This window comes from Capricornis sumatraensis, chromosome 6, assembly GCF_032405125.1.
Source record: "Capricornis sumatraensis isolate serow.1 chromosome 6, serow.2, whole genome shotgun sequence".
Classification (NCBI taxonomy): Eukaryota; Metazoa; Chordata; class Mammalia; order Artiodactyla; family Bovidae; genus Capricornis; species Capricornis sumatraensis.
The window spans coordinates 81,908,385-81,929,129 of record NC_091074.1 but is presented as its reverse complement, the minus strand read 5'-3'; the positions used below and the strand labels follow the sequence as shown (position 1 = coordinate 81,929,129).

General features: G+C 38.9%; 1 protein-coding gene across 1 annotated transcript in view; it reads left to right on the top strand.

The window, feature by feature from the left end:
* KCTD9 (potassium channel tetramerization domain containing 9) overlaps nucleotides 1-20,169 on the top strand; it is an 86,778-nt gene extending 66,609 nt beyond the window's left edge. Inside the window, exons 10-12 of the mRNA XM_068974194.1 lie at nucleotides 14,082-14,187; nucleotides 15,482-15,615; nucleotides 18,399-20,169. Coding sequence (XP_068830295.1) covers nucleotides 14,082-14,187; nucleotides 15,482-15,615; nucleotides 18,399-18,515 — 357 coding nt within the window. The 3' untranslated portion in view covers nucleotides 18,516-20,169. The remainder of the gene's footprint in view (nucleotides 1-14,081; nucleotides 14,188-15,481; nucleotides 15,616-18,398) is intronic.
* Nucleotides 20,170-20,745: the final 576 nt, after the last annotated feature.

Sequence of the window (20,745 nt, the reverse complement as noted above, 5' to 3'; positions counted from 1 at the left end):
ATTTGGGATCTTTTGCACTTCATGCAAATTTAAATTTTGTTCTAGTTCTGTAAAAATTGCCATTGGTAATTTGATAAGGATTTCATTGAATCTGTAGATTGCTTTAGGTAGTATGGTCATCTTGACAGTATTCTTCCAGTCCAAGAACATGGTATGTCTTTTCATTTGTTTGTATCATCTTCAATTTCTTTCACTAGCTTCTTATAGTTTTCGGAGTATTAGTCTTTTGCCTCCTTAGATATGTTTACTCCTAGGTATTTTATTCTTTGTGCTGCAGTGGTAAATAAGATTGTTTCCTTTCTTTTTCTGATCTTTCATTGTTAATATATAGAAATAAAATAGGTTCCTGTGTATTAATTTTCTATCCTACAACTTATCGGAATTTATTGATGAGCTCTAGTAGTTTTCTGATAGCATCTTTAAGATTTTCTATGTAAAGTATCATGTCATATGCAGACAGTGATAGTATTATTTTTTCAATATAGCTTTTTTTTTTTTTTTTTTTACATTTGATAAACCCATTATTTCTTTTTTTTTTTTTTTTTGAGGTCATGTGATTTAGGTTTTTTTTTTTTTTTTATTGAATTTTAAAATCTTTAATTCTTACATGTGTTCCCAAACATGAAACCCCCTCCCACCTCCCTCCCCATAACATCTCTGTGGGTGATCCCCATGCACCAGCCCCAATCATGCTGTATCCTGCGTCAGACATAGACTGGCGATTCAATTCTTACATGATAGTATACATGATAGAATGCCATTCTCCCAAATCATCCCGCCCTCTCCCTCTCTCTCTGAGTCCAAAAGTCCGTTATACACAGCTGTGTCTTTTTTCCTGTCTTGCATACAGGGTCGTCATTGCCATCTTTCTAAATTCCATATATATGTGTTAGTATACTGTATTGGTGTTTTTCTTTCTGGCTTACTTCACTCTGTATAATCGGTTCCAGTTTCATCCATCTCATCAGAACTGATTCAAATGAATTCTTTTTAACGGCTGAGTAATACTCCATCGTGTATATGTACCAAAGCTTCCTTATCCATTCATCTGCTGATGGACATCTAGGTTGTTTCCATGTCCTGGCTATTATAAACAGTGCTGCGATGAACATTGGGGTACATGTGTCTCTTTCAATTCTGGTTTCCTCGGTGTGTATACCCAGCAGTGGGATTGCTGGGTCATAAGGTAGTTCTATTTGCAATTTTTTAAGGAATCTCCACACTGTTCTCCATAGTGGCTGTACTAGTTTGCATTCCCACCAACAGTGTAGGAGGGTTCCCTTTTCTCCACACCCTCTCCAGCATTTGTTGCTTGCAGATTTTTGGATCGCAGCCATTCTGACTGGTGTGAAGTGGTACCTCATTGTGGTTTTGATTTGCATTTCTCTGATAATGAGTGATGTTGAGCATCTTTTCATGTGTTTGTTAGCCATCCGTATGTCTTCTTTGGAGAAATGTCTATTTAGTTCTTTGGCCCATTTTTTGATTGGGTCGTTTATTTTTCTGGAATTGAGCTGCATAAGTTGCTTGTATATTTTTGAGATTAGTTGTTTGTCAGTTGCTTCATTTGCTATTATTTTCTCCCATTCAGAAGGCTGTCTTTTCACCTTGCTTATAGTTTCCTTTGTTGTGCAGAAGCTTTTAATTTTAATTAGATCCCATTTGTTTATTTTTGCTTTTATTTCCAGAATTCTGGGAGGTGGATCATAGAGGATCCTGCTGTGATTTATGTCTGAGAGTGTTTTGCCTATATTCTCCTCTAGGAGTTTTATAGTTTCTGGTCTTACATTTAGATCTTTAATCCATTTTGAGTTTATTTTTGTGTGCGGTGTTAGAAAGTGATCTAGTTTCATTCTTTTACAGGTGGTTGACCAGTTTTCCCAGCACCACTTGTTAAAGAGATTGTCTTTACTCCATTGTATATTCTTGCCTCCTTTGTCAAAGATAAGGTGTCCATATGTGTGTGGATTTATCTCTGGGCTTTCTATTTTGTTCCATTGATCTATATGTCTGTCTTTGTGCCAGTACCATACTGTTTTGATGACTGTGGCTTTGTAGTAGAGCCTGAAGACAGGCAAGTTGATTCCTCCAGTTCCATTCTTCTTTCTCAAGATTGCTTTGGCTATTCGAGGTTTTTTGTATTTCCATACAAATCTTGAAATTATTTGTTCTAGTTCTGTGAAAAATATGGCTGGTAGCTTGATAGGGATTGCGTTGAATTTGTAAATTGCTTTGGGTAGTATACTCATTTTCACTATATTGATTTTTCCAATCCATGAACATGGTATATTTCTCCATCTATTTCACCTTTTTTTCAAGTGCTCATGGAACCTTCTCCAGGATAGATCACATCCTGGGCCATAAATCTAAACTTGATAAATTCAAAAAAATCGAAATCATTCCAAGCATCTTTTCTGACCATAATGCATTAAGATTAGATCTCAATTACAGGAGAAAAACTACTAAAAATTCCAACATATGGAGGTTGAACAACACACTTCTGAATAACCAACAAATCACAGAAGAAATCAAAAAAGAAATCAAAATATGCATAGAAACTAATGAAAATGAAAACACAACAACCCAAAACCTGTGGGACACTATAAAAGCAGTGCTAAGAGGAAAGTTCATAGCAATACAGGCATACCTCAAGAAACAAGAAAAAAGTCAAATAAATAACCTAACTCTACAACTAAAGCAACTAGAAAAGGAAGAATTGGAGAACCCCAGAGTTAGTAGAAGGAAAGAAATCTTAAAAATTAGGGCAGAAATAAATGCTAAAGAAACAAAAGAGACCATAGCAAAAATCAACAAGGCCAAAAGCTGGTTCTTTGAAAGGATAAATAAAATTGACAAACCACTAGCCAGACTCATCAAGAAGCAAAGAGAGAAAAATCAAATCAATAAAATTAGAAATGAAAATGGAGAGATCACAACAGACGACACAGAAATACAAAAGATCATAAGAGACTACTATCAGCAGTTGTATGCCAATAAAATGGACAATGTGGAAGAAATGGACAAATTCTTAGAAAAGTACAATTTTCCAAAACTGAACCAGGAAGAAATAGAAAATCTTAACAGACCCATCACCAGCACGGAAATTGAAACTGTAATCAGAAATCTTCCAGCAAACAAAAGCCCAGGTCCAGACGGCTTCACAGCTGAATTCTACCAAAAATTTCGAGAAGAGCTAACACCTATCCTACTCAAACTCTTCCAGAAAATTGCAGAGGAAGGTAAACTTCCAAACTCATTCTATGAGGCCACCATCACCCTAATACCAAAACCTGACAAAGATGTCACAAAAAAAGAAAACTACAGGCCAATATCACTGATGAACATAGATGCAAAAATCCTCAACAAAATTCTAGCAATCAGAATCCAACAACATATTAAAAAGATCATACACCATGACCAAGTGGGCTTTATCCCAGGGATGCAAGGATTCTTCAATATCCGCAAATCAATCAATGTAATTCACCACATTAACAAATTGAAAAATAAAAACCATATGATTATCTCAATAGATGCAGAGAAGGCCTTTGACAAAATTCAACATCCATTTATGATAAAATCTCTCCAGAAAGCAGGAATAGAAGGAACATACCTCAACATAATAAAAGCTATATATGACAAACCCACAGCAAACATTATCCTTAATGGTGAAAAATTGAAAACATTTCCCCTAAAGTCAGGAACAAGACAAGGGTGTCCACTTTCACCGCTACTATTCAACATAGTTCTGGAAGTTTTGGCCACAGCAATCAGAGCAGAAAAAGAAATAAAAGGAATCCAAATTGGAAAAGAAGAAGTAAAACTCTCACTGTTTGCAGATGACATGATCCTCTACATGGAAAACCCTAAAGACTCCACCAGAAAATTACTAGAGCTCATCAATGAATATAGTAAAGTTGCAGGATATAAAATCAACACACAGAAATCCCTTGCATTCCTATACACTAATAATGAGAAAGTAGAAAAAGAAATTAAGGAAACAATTCCATTCACCATTGCAACAAAAAGAATAAAATACTTAGGAATATATCTACCCAAAGAAACTAAAGACCTATATATAGAAAACTATAAAACACTGATGAAAGAAATCAATATAGCTTTTTATCCTTTTTCTTCTGTGGCTAAGACTTCAAAACTGTGTTGAGTAAAAGTGGTGAGAATGAATATCCTTGTCTTGTTCCTAATCTTAAAGGAAATGCTTTCAGCTTTTTATGATTGAATATGATGTTAGCTGTGGGTTTGCCACATATTTATTATGTTGAGGTCAGTTCCCTCTATGCCCACTTTCTGGAGAGTTTTTATCATAAATCCATGTTGAATTTTATCAAAAGCTTTTCCTGCATCGATTCAGATGATCATAAGGTTTTCACTCTTTAATTTGTTAATATGGTGAATCACATGGATTGGTCTGTGGCTATTGAAAAATCCTTGAATCCCTGTGATAAATCCCACTTGATCATGATATGTGATCCTTTTAGTGCATTGTTGGATTTGGTTGGCCAATATTTTGCTGAGGATTTTTGCATCTGTGTTCATCAATTATTTGTTGTTCAGTTGCTCAGTCATGTCTAACTCTTTGCAACTAACTCCATGGAATGCAGCAAGCCAGGCTTCCCTGTCCTTCACTGTCTCCCAGAGTTTGCTCAGACTCATGTTTTGAGTTGATGATGCCATCCAACCATCTCATCCTCCGTTGTCCCCTTCTCCTTTTGCCCTCAGTCTTTCTCGACATCAGGGTCTTTTCCAATGAGTCGGCTCTTCGCATCAGGTGGCCAAAGCATTGGAGCTTCAGCATCAGTCCTTCCAATGAATATTCTGGGTCGATGGTTCAATTCTCACGTCTGTACATGACCATTGTAGACACCGTAGTTTTGACTAGAGGGACCTTTGTGGGCAAAGTGATGTCTCTGCTTTTTAATACACTTTCTAGGTTTGTCATAGCTTTTCTTCCAGGGAGAATCTTTTAATTTCATGGCTGCTATCACCATCTGTAGTGATTTTAGAGCCCAGCAAAACAAAGTCTGTCACTTTTCCATTTTCCCCCATGTATTTGGCCATGAAGGACGTGATGTGACTGAATGCCATGGTCTTAGTTTTTTTAATGTTGAGCTTTAAGCCAGCTTGTTCACTCAGCTCTTTCACTTTCATCAAGAGGCTGTTTAGTTCCTCTTCACTTTCTGCCATTAGGGTGGTTGTCATCTGCATATCTGAGGTTGTTGATATTTCTGCCAGCAATCTTGATTCCAACTTGAGCTTCATCCAGCCCCATATATTGCCTAATGTACTCTGCGTGTAAGTTAAATAAGCAGGGTGACAATATACAACCTTGATATATTCCTTTCCCAATTTTGAACCAGTTGTTGTTCCGTGTCTAGTTCAATATCATCAGTGATATTGGCCTATAATTTCCTTTTTGTGTGGTATCTTTTTTCTTTTTTGTATTTTAGTTTTTATAATTTGTGTTGGTTTCTGCCATACAGCAACATGAAACAGCCATAATAATACATGTATCCCCACCTTCTTGAGCCTCCCTCCCCTCCCCCAATCCTATCCCTCCAGATTATCATACAGCACCAAACTGGTCTCCCTATAATATATAGCAGCTTTTCACCAGCTGTCCATCTTTTACACATGATAGTGTATATATGTTGATGTTTCCTTCTCCATAAGTCAGTCAGAAAGAGAAAAACAAATGTAGTATATTAACACATGCATCTGGAATCTAGAAAGATGGTGTTGTGTGGTATCTTCGATTCTGGTAGCAGGGTGATGCTGGCCTCACAGAGCTAGTTTGGAAGTGCTCCTTCCTCTGCAGTTTTTTGAAAAGTTTCAGAAGGATAACTACTAATTCTTCTCTAAATGTTTAATAGATGTTTAATACTCCTGGAGTTCTGTGTCTTGGGAGTTTTTTAAGTCACAGATTCAATTTCAGTACTTGTAATTGGTTTGCTCATGTTTTCTATTTCTTCTTGGTTCAGTTTTGCAAGATTGTACCTTTGTAAGAACTTGTTCACTTGTTCTAGATTGCCAATTTTATCGGCATATAGTTGCTTGTGGTAGTCTCTTATGGTCCTTTGCATTTCCATGGTGTTTGTTGTAACTTCTTTTTCATTTTAAATTTTATTCCTTTGGGCCTTCTTTCACCGCCTACCCACCTCACCAAACCCCCTGCCTCGTGAGTCTGGCTAAAGGTTCATCAGGTGTTCTTTTTTCTTTGTTTTTTTATCTTTTCCAAGAACCAGGTTTTGGTTTCATTGATCTTTTCAGTTATTAGTCTGTAGTTCTAGTTCATTGATTTCTGCTCTGATCTTTATGATTTCTTTCTACTAACTTTGGGTTTTGTTTGTTCTTTCTCTAGTTGCTTTAAGTGTAATACTGGGTTGTTTGAGATTTTTCTTTTGTTCTGAGGTAAGTTTTTATCGCTACAAACTTCTCTTTTAGAACTGCTTTTGCTGCATCCCATAGGGTTTGGATTGTCATTTTTTCATTTTCATTTGGCTCTGATATTTTTTGATTTATTCAGGGATCCATTGGTTGTTAACTAGCATATCATTTATCCTCCACATGTCTGTGGTTTTTGTAATTTTTTTTCCCCTTGGATTTGGTTTCTAATCTCATAGCATTATGGTTGGAAAAGATGCTTGATACAATTTTCAGTTTTTTTAAACTTACCAAGATTTGCTTTGTGGCCCAGCATGTGATAAATTCTGGAGAATGTTCCATGTGCACTTGAGAAGAATGTGTATTCTGCTACTTTGGATGGAATGCTGTATGAATATCAACTTAAGTCCATCTGGTCTAATGTTCCTTTTAAGGCCTGTTTTTCCTTATTGATTTTGTTTGGATGTTCTGTCCACTGGTATAAGTGGGGTGTTAAAGTCTCCCACTGTTACTGTGTTAGTCTCAATTTCTTCTTTTATGTATGTTAACATTTGCTTTATATTGGGGTGCTCTTATTTTGGATGCACATATATTTGTAATTGTTATATCTTCTTGATTTATTCCCTTGGTCATGTAGGGTGCATCTTTGTCTCTTGTAACAGTCTTCATTTTAGTCTGTTTTGTCTGATTTGAGTATTGCTACTCCACCTTTCTTTTGATTTCCATTTGCATGGAATACCTTTTTCTGCCCCCTCACTTTCAGTCTGTATGTGTCTAGCTCTGAAGTGGGTCTCCTATAGACAGCATATCTCTGGGTCTTGATTTTTTTATCCATTCAGCCATTCTTTGTCTTTTAGTTGGAGCATTTAATTCATTTACATTCAAGAAAATTATCAATATGTATGTACTTATTGCCATTTTGTTCATTGTTTTGGGTTTGTTTTTGTAGGTCTTTTTTCTTCCTTTCCTCCTTTGTTGTCTTGTGATTTGATGATGATCTTTAATGTTGTATTTGGGTTACTTTCTTTTTTGTGTATATATCTATTACTGATGTTTTTGTTTATGCTTACCATGAGGTTTTGATATAGAAGTCTATATGGATACATTATTAAGTTGCTGATCTCTTAATTTCAAATATATTTTTAAAATTCTGCATTTATACTCCTTTCCTCTCATGATTACTGGTTTTGATATCGTATTTGTGTGTGGTGATTTCCTACCTTTGCTGTATGTTTGCCTTTACTGGTGAGCTTTCCTGTTTCCTAATATTCTTGTTCCTAGTTGTGGCCTTTTCTTTGCAGAGAAGTTCCTTTAGCATTTGTAGTAAAGCTGATGCTGAGTTCTCTTAGGTGCTGAATTCTTTTGCTTGTCTGTAAAGGCTTTGATTTCCCATTGAATCTGAACGAGAGTCTTGCTGGGTAGAGTATTCTTGGTTGTAGGTTTTACCCTTTCATCATTTTAAATATATCATGCCACTACCTTCTGGCCTGCAGAGATTCTCGTAAGAGAATGGCTGCTAGTCTTATGGGGATTTTCTTGTATGTTATTTGCTGCTTTTCCCTTGTTGTTTTTAATATTTTCTCTTTAAATTTTGTCAGTTTGATTATTTTGTGTCTATGCACGTTCCTCCTTGGGTTAACACTGAACGGGATGCCCTGTGCATCCTGGATTTGGGTGACTGTTTCCTTTCCCATGCTATTATCTCTTCAGATATTTTCTCAGGCCCTTTCTCTCCCTCATCTCCTTTTGGGACCTCTATCATGCAATTCTTGATGCATTTGACATTTTTCCCTGAGGTCTCTTAAACTGTCCTCATTTCTTTTCATTATTTTTCCTTATTCTGTTCCACAGCAATGATTTCCACCAGTGTGTCTTCCAACTCACTAGAAGACAGTTCTTCTCTCTCCTTGTTCCTCTGCCTCATTTATTCTGCTGTTGATTCCTTCTGTGTGCTTTTCATTTCAGTTATTCTTCAACTGTTTATTCTTTGTATTTTCTCTTTGCTGAGAATTTCTTGCAACTTCCCCCTCTGCATCCATTCTTTTCCAAAGTTCTTGGATCATCTTTACGATCATTACTCTGAACTCTTTCTCAGGTAGATTGCCTATCTCCACTTCACTTAGTTGTTCTGAGGTTTTATCTTGTTCTTTTGTCTGGAATATATTCCTTTGCTGTCTCATTTTGTTTAAATTTCTATTTGTATTTCTTATGTATGTAGTAGCTTAGTAACATTTCTCAACCTCGGGGAAGTGACCCTCAGTGGGGGCTGTCCTGTGTGTCTAGCCGTATACTCCCTTCTCATCATTAAGGGCCAGGGACCAGCCTGATCTCAGCGTAGTTTCTGATTCATATTTATGGACTAGTGCTGCAGGATCGTAGTTTTCTTGCCTCAGGTGTCTGCCCCTGTGAGGCTGGTTAGAGGCTTGTGCAGTCTTTCTGGCAGGAGGGGCTCATGCCTGCCCACTGGTCAATGGAGCTGGGTCTTGGCCCTCTGGTGGGTAAGGCCATGTCCAGGGGCAAGTCTAGAGGTTTCTATGGGCTCAGTAAGCCTGTCTGCTGATAGTTGGGGCTGTATTTCTGGCTTGTTGGTTCATTGGCCTGAGGCGTCCCAGCACTGGAGCCTACATGCTGTTGTGTGGGGCCAGGTCTTGGTGTCAAGGACGCAAGATGTCTGCCTCCAGCCGGAGTTCACATAGATTGCCACTGTGTCCACCACCACCTTAACCCAGTGAGAACTACAACTGCCTCCCACCTGCCACCTCCCTAGAAGACCCTCCAAGACCAGCAGGTAGGTTTAGCCCAGGCTTCTATGGAATCAGTGCTTTTGACCTGGATTCCGGTGTGTACGATCTTATCTTAGTTCTCCAAGAGTTGAATCTCCTTCCCATTGTCCCCTTTGTTTCCCTCAGTCTACAATCAAGCCCTCCTGGCTTGCAAAGCAAAATGCTCTGTGGGTCTCCTCCACCCAGTGCTGGACCTTTAGGCTGGGGAGCCTGGGGTGGGGCTCAGAGCTCTCACTCCTGTGGGAGAACTTGTGTGATATAATTAGTCTCCAGTTTGTGGGTTGCCCACCTGGCTGGTATACCATCTCGTGGTTTCTTCTTTACGTGTTTTGGATATAGAGTATCTTTTTTGGGTAGAATCCAGTCATTTTTATGGATATTAATTTGCTGTGATTTTGGTGTGCTCATAAGATACAAGTTCAAGGTCCTTTTACTCTGCCATCTTTGTCTTGCAATGGCCTATGTAATTTTAACTGATACATACTGAAGTGCTGCAGAACTGCAAGTTTATTGATTAAAATGGCTCATGTTGAGGAGTCACCACCCAGAGTGTGGGGGCTGTGAAAGTAAAAACTAGTGGCTAATTGTCTTTGGCACTTGAAAATGGCTGCTGCAGAAGAGTCATATGTATTGCAGTGTCCACAGAATATGAGGTCAGCTAAGCACAAGAAGAGGTGGCAAGAATACACAGAAGAACTGTACAAAAAAGATGTTCACGACCAAGATAATCACGATGGTGTGATCACTCACTCACCTAGAGCCAGGCATCCTGGCATGTGAAGTCAAGTGGGCCAGAGAAAACATCACTACGAACAAAGCTAGTGGAGGTGATGGAATTCCAGTTGAGCTGTTTCAAATCCAAAGATGATGGTGTGAAAGTGCTGCACTCAATATGCCAGCAAATTTGGAAAACTCAGCAGTGGCCACAGGACTGGAAAAGGTCAGTTTTTATTCCAATCCCAAAGAAAGCCAATGCCAAAGAATGCTCAAACTACTGCACAATTGCACTCATCTCACATGCTAGTAAAGTAATGCTCAAAATTCTCCAAGGCAGGTTTCAGCAATACATGAACTGTGAACTTCCAGATGTTCAAGCTGGTTTAAGAAAAGGCAGAGGAACCAGAGATCAGATTGCCAACATCTGCTGGATCATCAAAAAAGCAAGAGAGTTCCAGAAAAACATCTATTTCTGCTTTATTGACTATGTCAAAGCCTTTGACTGTGTGGATCACAATAAACTATGGAAAATTCTGAAAGAGATGGGAATACCAGAGCACCTGACCTGCCTCTTGAGAAACCTATATGCAGGTCAGGAAGCAACAGTTAGAACTGGACATGGAACAACAGACTGGTTTTAAATAGGCAAAGGAGTACACCAAGGCTGTATATTGTCACCCTGCTTATTTAACTTCTATGCAGAGTACATCATGAGAAACGCTGGGCTGGAAGAAGCACAAGCTGGAATCAAGATTGCCGGGAGAAATATCAATCACCTCAGATATGCAGATGACACCACCCTTATGGCAGAAAGTAAAGAGGAACTAAAAAGCCTCTTGATGAAAGTGAAAGAGGAGAGTGAAAAAGTTGGCTTAAAGCTCAACATTCACAAAAGAATGGCATCTGGTCCTCTCACTTCATGGCAAATAGATGGGGAAACAGTGTCAGACTTTATATTTGGGGGCTCCAAAATCACTGCAGATGGTGATTGCAGCCATGAAATTAAAAGACACTTACTCCTTGGAAGAAAACTTATGACCAACCTAGATAGCATATTCAAAAGCAGAGACATTACTTTGCCAACTAAGGTCCGTCTAGTCAAGGCTATGGTTTTTCCAGTGGTCATGTATGGATGTGAGAGTTGGACTGTGAAGAAAGCTGAGTGCCGAAGAATTGATGCTTTTAAACTGTGGTGTTGGAGAAGACTCTTGAGAGGAGAGTCCCTTGGACTGCAAGGAGAGCCAACCAATCCATTCTAAAGGAGATAAACCCTGGAATTTCTTTGAAGGGAATGATGCTAAATCTAAAACTCCAATACTTTGGCCACCTCATGCAAAGAGTTGACTCATTGGAAAAGACTCTGATGCTGGGAGGGATTGGGGGCAGGAGGAGAAGGGGACGACCGAGGATGAGATGGCTGGATGGCATCACTGACCCGATGGACGTGAGTCTAAGTGAACTCCGGGAGTTGGTGATGGACAGGGAGGCCTGGCGTGTTGCGATTCATGGGGTCGCAAAGAGTCGGACACAACTGAGCAACTGAACTGAAGCACAAGATGCACCTGATGTTCCCACCCCTCTTGTTGAACTTCTCCCCTGGTTGATCCCTTGTGGGCTGTGAAACCTTTCTGCAGGAACCCTCCAATTCTGCTGTCAACCAAGGTGACCTTAGCTGCTATCAGGGTTCATGTCTGAGCTGCACCCTCTGTTGTGTCAGTGCCTTCAGAATGTGTCTTCTACCTGATCTGCCTTTCATTATTGACTTTAGCCTGCTGTGTAGAAGCTGCTATAGTAATCCAGCTTTTATGAATCCATTGCACATTCCCAGTGCAAGACTTAACAGATGATAAGACCTGGAAGGGACACTGATGATGAGTATGACCCTGTCTTACAGACTAAGAAACCTAAACGTGCCCTTACCCAAGCCCCAAAGGCTGCAGCATTAGTGCTAAGACTCTAAAGCAGGTGTTTTCTTTTCCTTATGTCTTTTTTGATGACTTTTTCCTTTGGAAAAGGTGAAATATAGACAAAAATGAGCTAGTGTAGTGAATCCCTTTATATCTCCATTACTCAGCATCAACAGTATCAGTGTTTAAACAGCTGTGTATGGTCTATACCTCTCTACAGAGTATATTTGAAGCAACTTATTTCACCTGTAAATATTTCATTCTCTTAAAGACAAGGACCATTTTTCAAACAATCTTTTGCTTTTTAATAGTTTTATTTATTTATTTATTTGGCTGTTTTGCGTCTTTGTTGCTGTGTAGGCCCTTTTCTAGTTGCAGTGAGTGGTGACTGCTCTCTCATTGCAGTGCACAGGGTTTCTTCTCTTATTACAGAGCATGGGCTCCAGAGCACTTGGACTTCAGTAGTTAGCAGCACATGGGTTTCAGAGCACAGGCTCAGTAGTTGTGCACCGAGCTTTGATGCCTGATGGCATGTGGGACCTTCCTGGACCAGGGATCAAACCCATGTCTCCTGCATTAGCTGGCAAACTCTACCACTGAGCCACCAAGGAAGCCCTAAGCATAATCTTAATATCATTATCCTTTTCAAAAACAGTAATAATTGCTTTCATCAAAACCACTGCCCCTTGATATAGTAAATAGCCCAAATCTTCTAACTATAATGCTGATTTCCTTAGTAGCTGCGTTCTGAGGTGTCATTGTTGGTGACCTGCTTTTACCATTTGATGAATAGAGGGTGAAATACTTTTTGCAGTTTTTGAAGACAAAAAAATCTCACTGAGTTTCTTATATATTTCTTTGTGAGAATTCATAGTACACCCTTGAGTAGAGAGCAGTACTTACATAATAACCTTGGGAACTTTTGATAATACTTATATTCTACCTGGGAGCATTACATCAAGAATCAGATTTATTTTCAGATATCACCATCCTGTCCTGTTAGAATATATTTTCAAGTACATAAAATCTAATCATCTTTGAGTTATATTCTAGGTCCTCATTATCCTACCTGTCAGTCTGAGCTTGTGAACTAACTTGTGTTAAAGCACAGGCATGGATGGAAATGCAAACCTGTTTGTCAGTTATCTGTGATTTGAAATGGTCTGTAGTTTTTCTGTTCACTAGAATTGGCTGTGGGTGAATAAAACTGCATTTATGAGACCAGGATTTTTCTTGGTATGGTTATCACATAACTTAATCAGGCTTAAGTAAGTAAGTGTTAGTCACTCAGTCATGCCCAACTCTTTGCAACCCCATGGACTGCAGCCCACCAGGCTCCTCTATCCGTGGGATTTTCTGGGCAAGAATGCTGGAGGGGGTTGCCATTTCCTTCTTAGGGGATCTTCCCGACCTAGGGATCAAATCCAGGTCTCCTGCCCTGCAGGCAGATTCTTTATTGACTGAGCTACAAGGGAAGCCCTAATCAGGCTTGAGCATTTAGATTTCTTCATTGATCTAATTATAATAACAACTGCAATTATCATTTCTGTAATGTCTGAGGGTTTTTAAAATACTTTTTACCTTCTACTTTGGCCCCAATTAGCAAAGGTCTAATGTTATTACTGACTTTATAGATCGCTTCCTGCCATATCCAGTAGTTGTTAGACATCAGACCTGATGGCATTGAATTTAAAGTTCCAAAATGTACTTTCTGACTTTTTCCTCTTTATATCTTGAACTGCCATTTGGGTACTCAGGGTTGACAGTGTTTTGGAGTGATGGTTAGTGCAGAAAGACCCTACAAGCAACTTGGTGGTGTTTGTAGCTAGATGGCACCTTTCATTGCTGGCCTTAGCAGTCCAACCTTTGAAATGAAGGTAGTGACAACATTACTGAGCATCAGAAATTTCATTCCTGTAGTAATAAGAGAAGATCTAGATCCCTAACAATTTGATGCTTTCTTCAGACATTAACTGTTACATTGTCATGAGCTGAGCTGTTTATAAAAATAGAAATAGGGATGTCATGGTCCTCCCTCCCCAGCTTCTTTATCTAAACTCTTTTCATGTAAAGCAGGAATGCTATTGTTTATTTGGCTTTTTTTCTTTTAAAACAACTATTTTAAAAACTCACAATTATTGTAAACAAAATAGTTGATTGCGAGTATATCAGATATTTTTTCTTATTCTTTTTTTTACTGTTTGAGCCAATTTTTTCTAGTCCAGACAAACTTCTGAACCATAATAAACACAGACTTTACTCTTTCCTTGGCCAGTGTGCAAATCTCCAGGGCGTCAAGATGCTGTGTTCTAATGCAGAGGGAGCATCCTTGAAGCTGTGTAATTTTGAAGATCCCTCTGGTCTTAAAGCCAATTTAGAAGGTAAGAGTCTCTCTGTAATTACCTTCTTTAAAGTAAAAACACACCATTAAGTAAAAAGTCCAGCAAAATAATTGTTACTGGTAAGACATAACCATAGGGAGGAACATTTCTTCTGTCTTAGAGAATTTGCAAAGGGCTAAGCCATTGTTTGGTCTCAGTAATGGAAACCAGCATGCTGAACTCAGGAAATGTGGCCTCCAGTATTTAAGGAAGCTTCAGTTGGAGATAAGTATCAACATCTTAAATGTTCAAACAGAACAGCATTGTTTTTTAAACTTTTTATTTTATATTGAAATATAGCTGATTAACAATGCTGTGAATGTTTCAGGTGGACAATAAACGGACTCAGCCACATATAAACATGTATTCATTCTCCCCTAAACTCCCCTCCAATCCAGGCTGACACATAACATTGAGCAGAGTTCCCTATACTATATAGTCGGTCCTTGTTGGTTATCCATTTTAAATATAGCAGTGTGTACCTGTCCATCCCCATCTCCCTAACTATCCCTTCCTCCATCCTTCCCCCAGGGCACCATAACAGAACACCACAGTCTTAATTGTGGACCAAAATGAAGAACTTCAGTTTGCACAAAGCCAGGCAGTTTTTTATCACTTTTGGATGTAATGTTTTGTTTATGAATTCCTTATTGCTTTGTTTTGTCCATGAACTTGTCATTTTGTTTATTTGTATATCTAGAAGACACATATGAAGAAGGCAGTGGCCCCCCACTGTAGTACTCTTGCCTGGAAAATCCCATGGATGGAGGAGCCTGGTGGGCTGCAGTCCATGGGGTCATGAAGAGTCGGACACGACTGAGCGATTTTACTTTCACTTTTCACTTTCATGCATTGGAGAAAGAAATGGCAACCCACTCTAGTGTTCTTTCCTGGAGAATCCCAGGGATGGGGGACCTGGTGGGCTGCCGTCTAGGGGGTTGCACAGAGTCAGACACAACCGAAGCGACTTAGCAGCAGCAGACACATAGCTCATTTCTATCACTATAAATTTTTGGAGGCATATTTAAAAGTGTAAACTCTAGGACCAAATTGAATTCCTCCCTCAAAAATACAGACTAAAACATGAATTCTTAATTCATAGTATAAGCAAACAGATTGTTAACAAAGAACTCCATGTGTATGTGCGTTGGTTAAGAGACAGGTTTATAATTCAGTCATTTCCAGAGGATGCAGAGGTCAACATTCATCCCTGTTAAGTCATCTTGCATCTTTTGAAGACAAATGATTATAAATATTTTTAAGTTCAACGGCTCCTAAAATATATTCACTTTAGGTGCTAATCTGAAAGGTGTGGATATGGAAGGAAGTCAAATGACAGGAATTAACCTGAGAGTTGCAACCTTAAAGAATGCAAAGTTGAAGAACTGTAACCTCAGAGGGGCAACTCTGGCAGGAACTGATTTGGAGGTGAGTCACTGAGTTTTTGTTCATCCAGAATGACTGAGTAGCTCCTGCAAAATGTATTGAAATAAAACAAAGTAGTTGGCTGTTCAATACTGCCAGGTAACGTGCCAACCAGGCTGATGGAATGTTTTTCTTTCAGTTGCTTGTTTAAACAAACTTGAATTCTAGAGCAGAGTCTGCTTACCTAAGTTACAGATGCTAGGTTCAGATTTTATTTTTAACTGGAGTAGAATTTCTTTACAATGTTGTTAGTTTCTGCTGGTACTACAGCATCAGCCATAGGTAGACATACATCCCACCCCATCCCTCTAATTTCATCACAGAGCACTGAGCTGAGCTCCCATGCTATACAGCAGCCTCCCACCATCTATTTTACACAAGCTAGTGTGTATAGGTCAGTGCTACTCTGTCTTGCTCTCTCCTTCCCTGCCTCGTGTCCGCAAGTCTGTTCTCTGCGTCTCTATTCCTGCCCTGCCAATAGGTTCATCAGTACCATTTTTCTAGATTGCATATTTGAAGATTCATCTGGCATTCAATCTGAGCTGATTTCTCCTCTTTTCCTTGGATCTCCCTCAGGTAGATACATTTGATATATGCTTTTTTAATCCACTTGATTGTGGTTTTCTTAAATTTGAATTCCAAACAGAATTAAATGGGGTCAGATTATTTCTTAAACTTGTTGAGAAATTGAAATGTTTGAAATCAGGTTCAGGGAAAGCCTGTTCTAAATTGGCATCATATTCTTTTTTGAGTCTCAACCTGAGACTTTGATTCTGTGCAGCCAGTCATCTTTTTCATCAGAATTGTCTGGTATATATCATCTTGAGTTGCAGATTGAGCTGGCAGACTGCACAGCTGTTAATGGGTGTGTATCACTTATAGCTCTTTCGGCAACAATGGGCATGTCCTGTGGCTGTGCTTAATTCAGTCCAGCACGTACCAGCCACATCTGGCTATTGAGCCAGAGCAACCGAGGGATGGATTTGTAAATTGTATTTAATTAAAATTCATTTAAATGTAAACTGCTATATGTGACTAAGAGTATTGTATTGAACAATACAGACCTATACAAGAAAATCTGGCATAGATTGGATTCTAGAGAATAGTATGTTAACATTTAGCTTGTTGATTTTTTAAAAATGTTTTCATCTTGCTCTTTTTTTGTTATACTAAGAGTACTGTTTCTGTGTTTTTGTCTGTCCTTCTTTCACTCTATACTTCCTTCCTATGCAGTCTTATTCAGTCCTAAGGTCTAAAATACAATCCTTAATTCAGTGATCTTATATCATAGCCAGCATCTAGATCTTTCATCTGAATTCACCTTGTTCTTTTGATAGCTCTTAGCAGCATAGTAGCAGGCCCCGTTGAACCTGAAGGCAAAAAGAACCAGCTTGACTGAAGGTATAAACCTATTATAAGTACAGTTATTTAACTTTTAAAATATTGTTACTGTCACCTAAGATGAGGATCTTTTTCCTTTGTTTCAGTTAGCATGGGACTACACATGAGTTCTTTATTTAAACAGTAGAAAGCCTCCCTTTATCTGACTGCAAAGACTAATCAGGATGACTATTGGGCCAGCTGCTAACCCACTATCCTATAAAGGTTATGTGCAGTCACCCTTTTCTCTAACCATCATCCCCAGGGACTTAGCCAAAATCCCTGTCCCATCTGTCACTCTGTGATCTCAAGGGAAATTTGAAAGCAGCTACCAGTCGTGGTGGTTACACTGCTATATATAGATCTTTTAAAACTCACTGAATTGTATACATAATTGGGGGGTTAAAAAAGGCAATTCCTTACTCTAAGAATGTTAATGTTAGGCAGTTACATGATACAATTTAATTATTAAGTAAAATCCCTTTCTCTGTTTAAAAATCTGAGTCTTCCTCACCCCCATGCCTTTCATTATTGTTCATGGATTGTGGTAAAACCATTAAGTCACTCAGTCGTGTCCGACTCTCTTGCGATGCCATGGACTGTAGCCCACCAGGCTCCTCTGTCCATCAGATTCTCCAGGCAAGAATACTGGAGTGAGTTGCCATGCCCTCCTCCAGGGGATCTTCCCAGACCCAGGGATCCAACTCACATCTCCTGCATTTGCAGGCAGGTTCTTTACCACTAGCGCCACCTGGGAAGCCCCAAAGAGATGTTTAACTAAATCACTTGGCTGTATACCTGAAACTAACACAACATGGTATGTCAGCTATGTGTGTTTTAGTCACTAAGTCATCTGACTTTTGTGACCCCATGGACTGTAAGTCTGCCAGGCTTATCTGTCCATGGGATTTTCCAGGCAAGAATACTGGAGTGGGTTGCCATTTCCTTCTCCAAAATCAACTAGACTCCAATATAAACTTTTAGAAAAAGAATAAAGATTATCTCAGGTCCCAGAAATCAGTTTCTGATGCTCAGACCCTCTGAGTTTGTCTGGCAGTGGAGCTGCTTCCATTCAAGCCGCATATTCCCAGGGAAGCCCATAAAATTGTTTATATACATTTTACGTTCTGGATTTTAAATGCTTAAAATTCAAAAGGGACATGCTTCATCACTGACCTTTGTTTATATATATTTGTGGTGGTCAGCCTGAGTAAGCATCAACTAGAGAGAAAAAATACAGATAGAAGAAAATATGGCTTTCTCCTAAAACTTATGAAAGTTTTCCAGAAATAACTGAGTTTTATTCTATAGGAACCTTTTCCTGATATGCCCCAGGAACCATTTTAAGAAGGAACAAATAAGCCCTTTAATCTGTTAGTTCCATGAATTCTGTTTGTGTCCTGCAGAATTGTGACCTGTCTGGGTGTGACCTTCAAGAAGCCAACCTGAGGGGTTCCAACGTGAAGGGCGCCATCTTTGAAGAGATGCTGACGCCACTACACATGTCACAGAGCGTCAGATGAGAGGCCTGGCGGGAGGAAGTTGCCGAAGACGACAAAAGTTATCACTCTTCTTTCCCCACCCACTCGGTTACCTAGAAGAAATAACACTGTAAGGGAATTAAAAAAACATTTAGAGGATTATGCTTGTTCTCAGAGGTGCATAAGGGGGAAAAAGTGACTTTTCCCCCCCACATTCTGATTTTTAACAGAGAATCACTCCTTCAGTAGATTTAGGGAAGCTAGATTAGATTGCTGCCTTTGGAGTGGAGTAGGGGGATTGGCCTGGTGGCCTTGCAACCAGGAATAAATAGTATCTATTATATTTGCTTTTAAATAGGCATGATGTTGAAATACCATCTGGGTTTGAAATGCATTTGAGGATTTTATTTATGAAAAGCACAACATATGCAATTATATTTATTGACTCTCTAGATGCAGTATGGATATTTAAATTGTTGAACTTTACAATTTTGCAGAAGTTGTTCAGGTTTCTAAATAGCTTTAGTGGGGCCTCTCCTACTTTGAATACCTGTCACACCGTGTGAAGATGGTAAGATCAGACTCCCCAAGGCTCTCTTTTCGGGTTCATTTTAAGAATTTTTTTTAAAGTACAAAGGAGTAGCTAAATTAAAGAAACCCTGTTACTGATTGAGATAGAGTGGCAGGAAAGAGACATCATATATACATCATTGTCAGCTAAATTTGCAGTGGAACTCTCTGGATGGTGAACAATTTACCTACAGCTTTTAACTGAGGTTTTCAACTTGCAAGTTCCACTCCATGCCAGCCCAGGCAATTTTATGTATTTACACTACTTGCTTAGTTTCCTCCCTGTATAGTCAAAACAAGCATAGGAAGAGAGTTGAAAACCAAAAACCGAAGGTGCAGAATTAACATTCATTGAACTCAAATGCCAGATAAACAGGGCCAGCTTGGAAATAGGTGTGAAATCCAAACCCACTGCCATCAAAGCTATAAAATATGAATGAATATGGCAGATTCATCTTTTAGAAGTCAACAGAACTGTAGCTCTGACCCTACAGTGGGGAACGAAGAATTTTAAACTGACAGTTTGACTATAGTTATCAAAAAGCTTAAATAGAAATAAAGATATTTGGCTGGTTCCAAGATGGACTGCCAATTCAGTCAGCACCTTGGTTCTTATAGTTCTGGTGTGTTGTAGTTTAATACATTTTAGCCTGGCTTCCTCGAGTCACTTGCTCTGCAGGGGCAGGGCCTGAACTTCCTTACCAGTAACTGGTGTGTCCTTATGTCAACCCCAAGAGCAGGGATGTAAGCTGTGTCCAAATGGGTTCTGACTTCTCCAGACTCATCCATGTGAGGCAAGGAATCGTTAAAAACCACTTTGTCTCCTGTGGGAGAATGACATGTCTTCAGTATTCACATAGCTTATTCTTCTATACATATGCAAAGCTTTCCTCAGCAGTAAAGGGTACATATGCATAAGTGGGAGGAGACAGACCTTTACAGGCGAAGGAAAGCAACTTCAGAAATGAATTATTTTCTTTGCTTTATTATTTTTACTGAGACAGAGAAGTATTGTATTGAGAGATAATCTATTTTCATAATCAATATGTGCCTAAATTATATTTAAATCATTTCACTCTGTACTATATTTTCAATAATTAGAGAATGTGTTGTTCATCCACTTAAAGGTACCTCTGTAGACATAACCTAAACCTGCAGAAGACTCTGAAAGATCCAAACACAGAATGCTTAGAAAATGCAGATTTTGGATCTAATGTGTCCTGCATTAATAAACAATGTGAAATGTTGAAAAGGCGTTTCTTGTCTTGCTTTGAAAATTAAAACTTTCCAAATTTACTTAATTCCTTCAGTATACGTTTAAGACCAGCCCGGAGGTCTGTGTGAAAAAGAAGAAAGTGCTTTTAAACTTATTTCTTGAAGCATGATTATTTTATGATCCTCCTCTTAAAATCCACCACGCTAACAACACAGACATTTCATTAATGCTGAACAAAAAAGGCTGTCTTCCAGTAACTCGTGTGTTATTCTTCAGCTGATGAACATTTTTACCTGTTAGCTTTGTTAGGTTTCTGAAATACATTGTCCCTAAAGTGTTCTTGCTTGACAACCAGGAGAAAGAAGTTTAAGCAGGAAGGAACATTTCAAAACTCCCATTAACCCTTGCAATGAAACATGATTGTACACATAGGTTTAAAACACAGTTGTTTGGGGAGGGGTGGGAAAGTCTAGGAAAGGGTTTTAA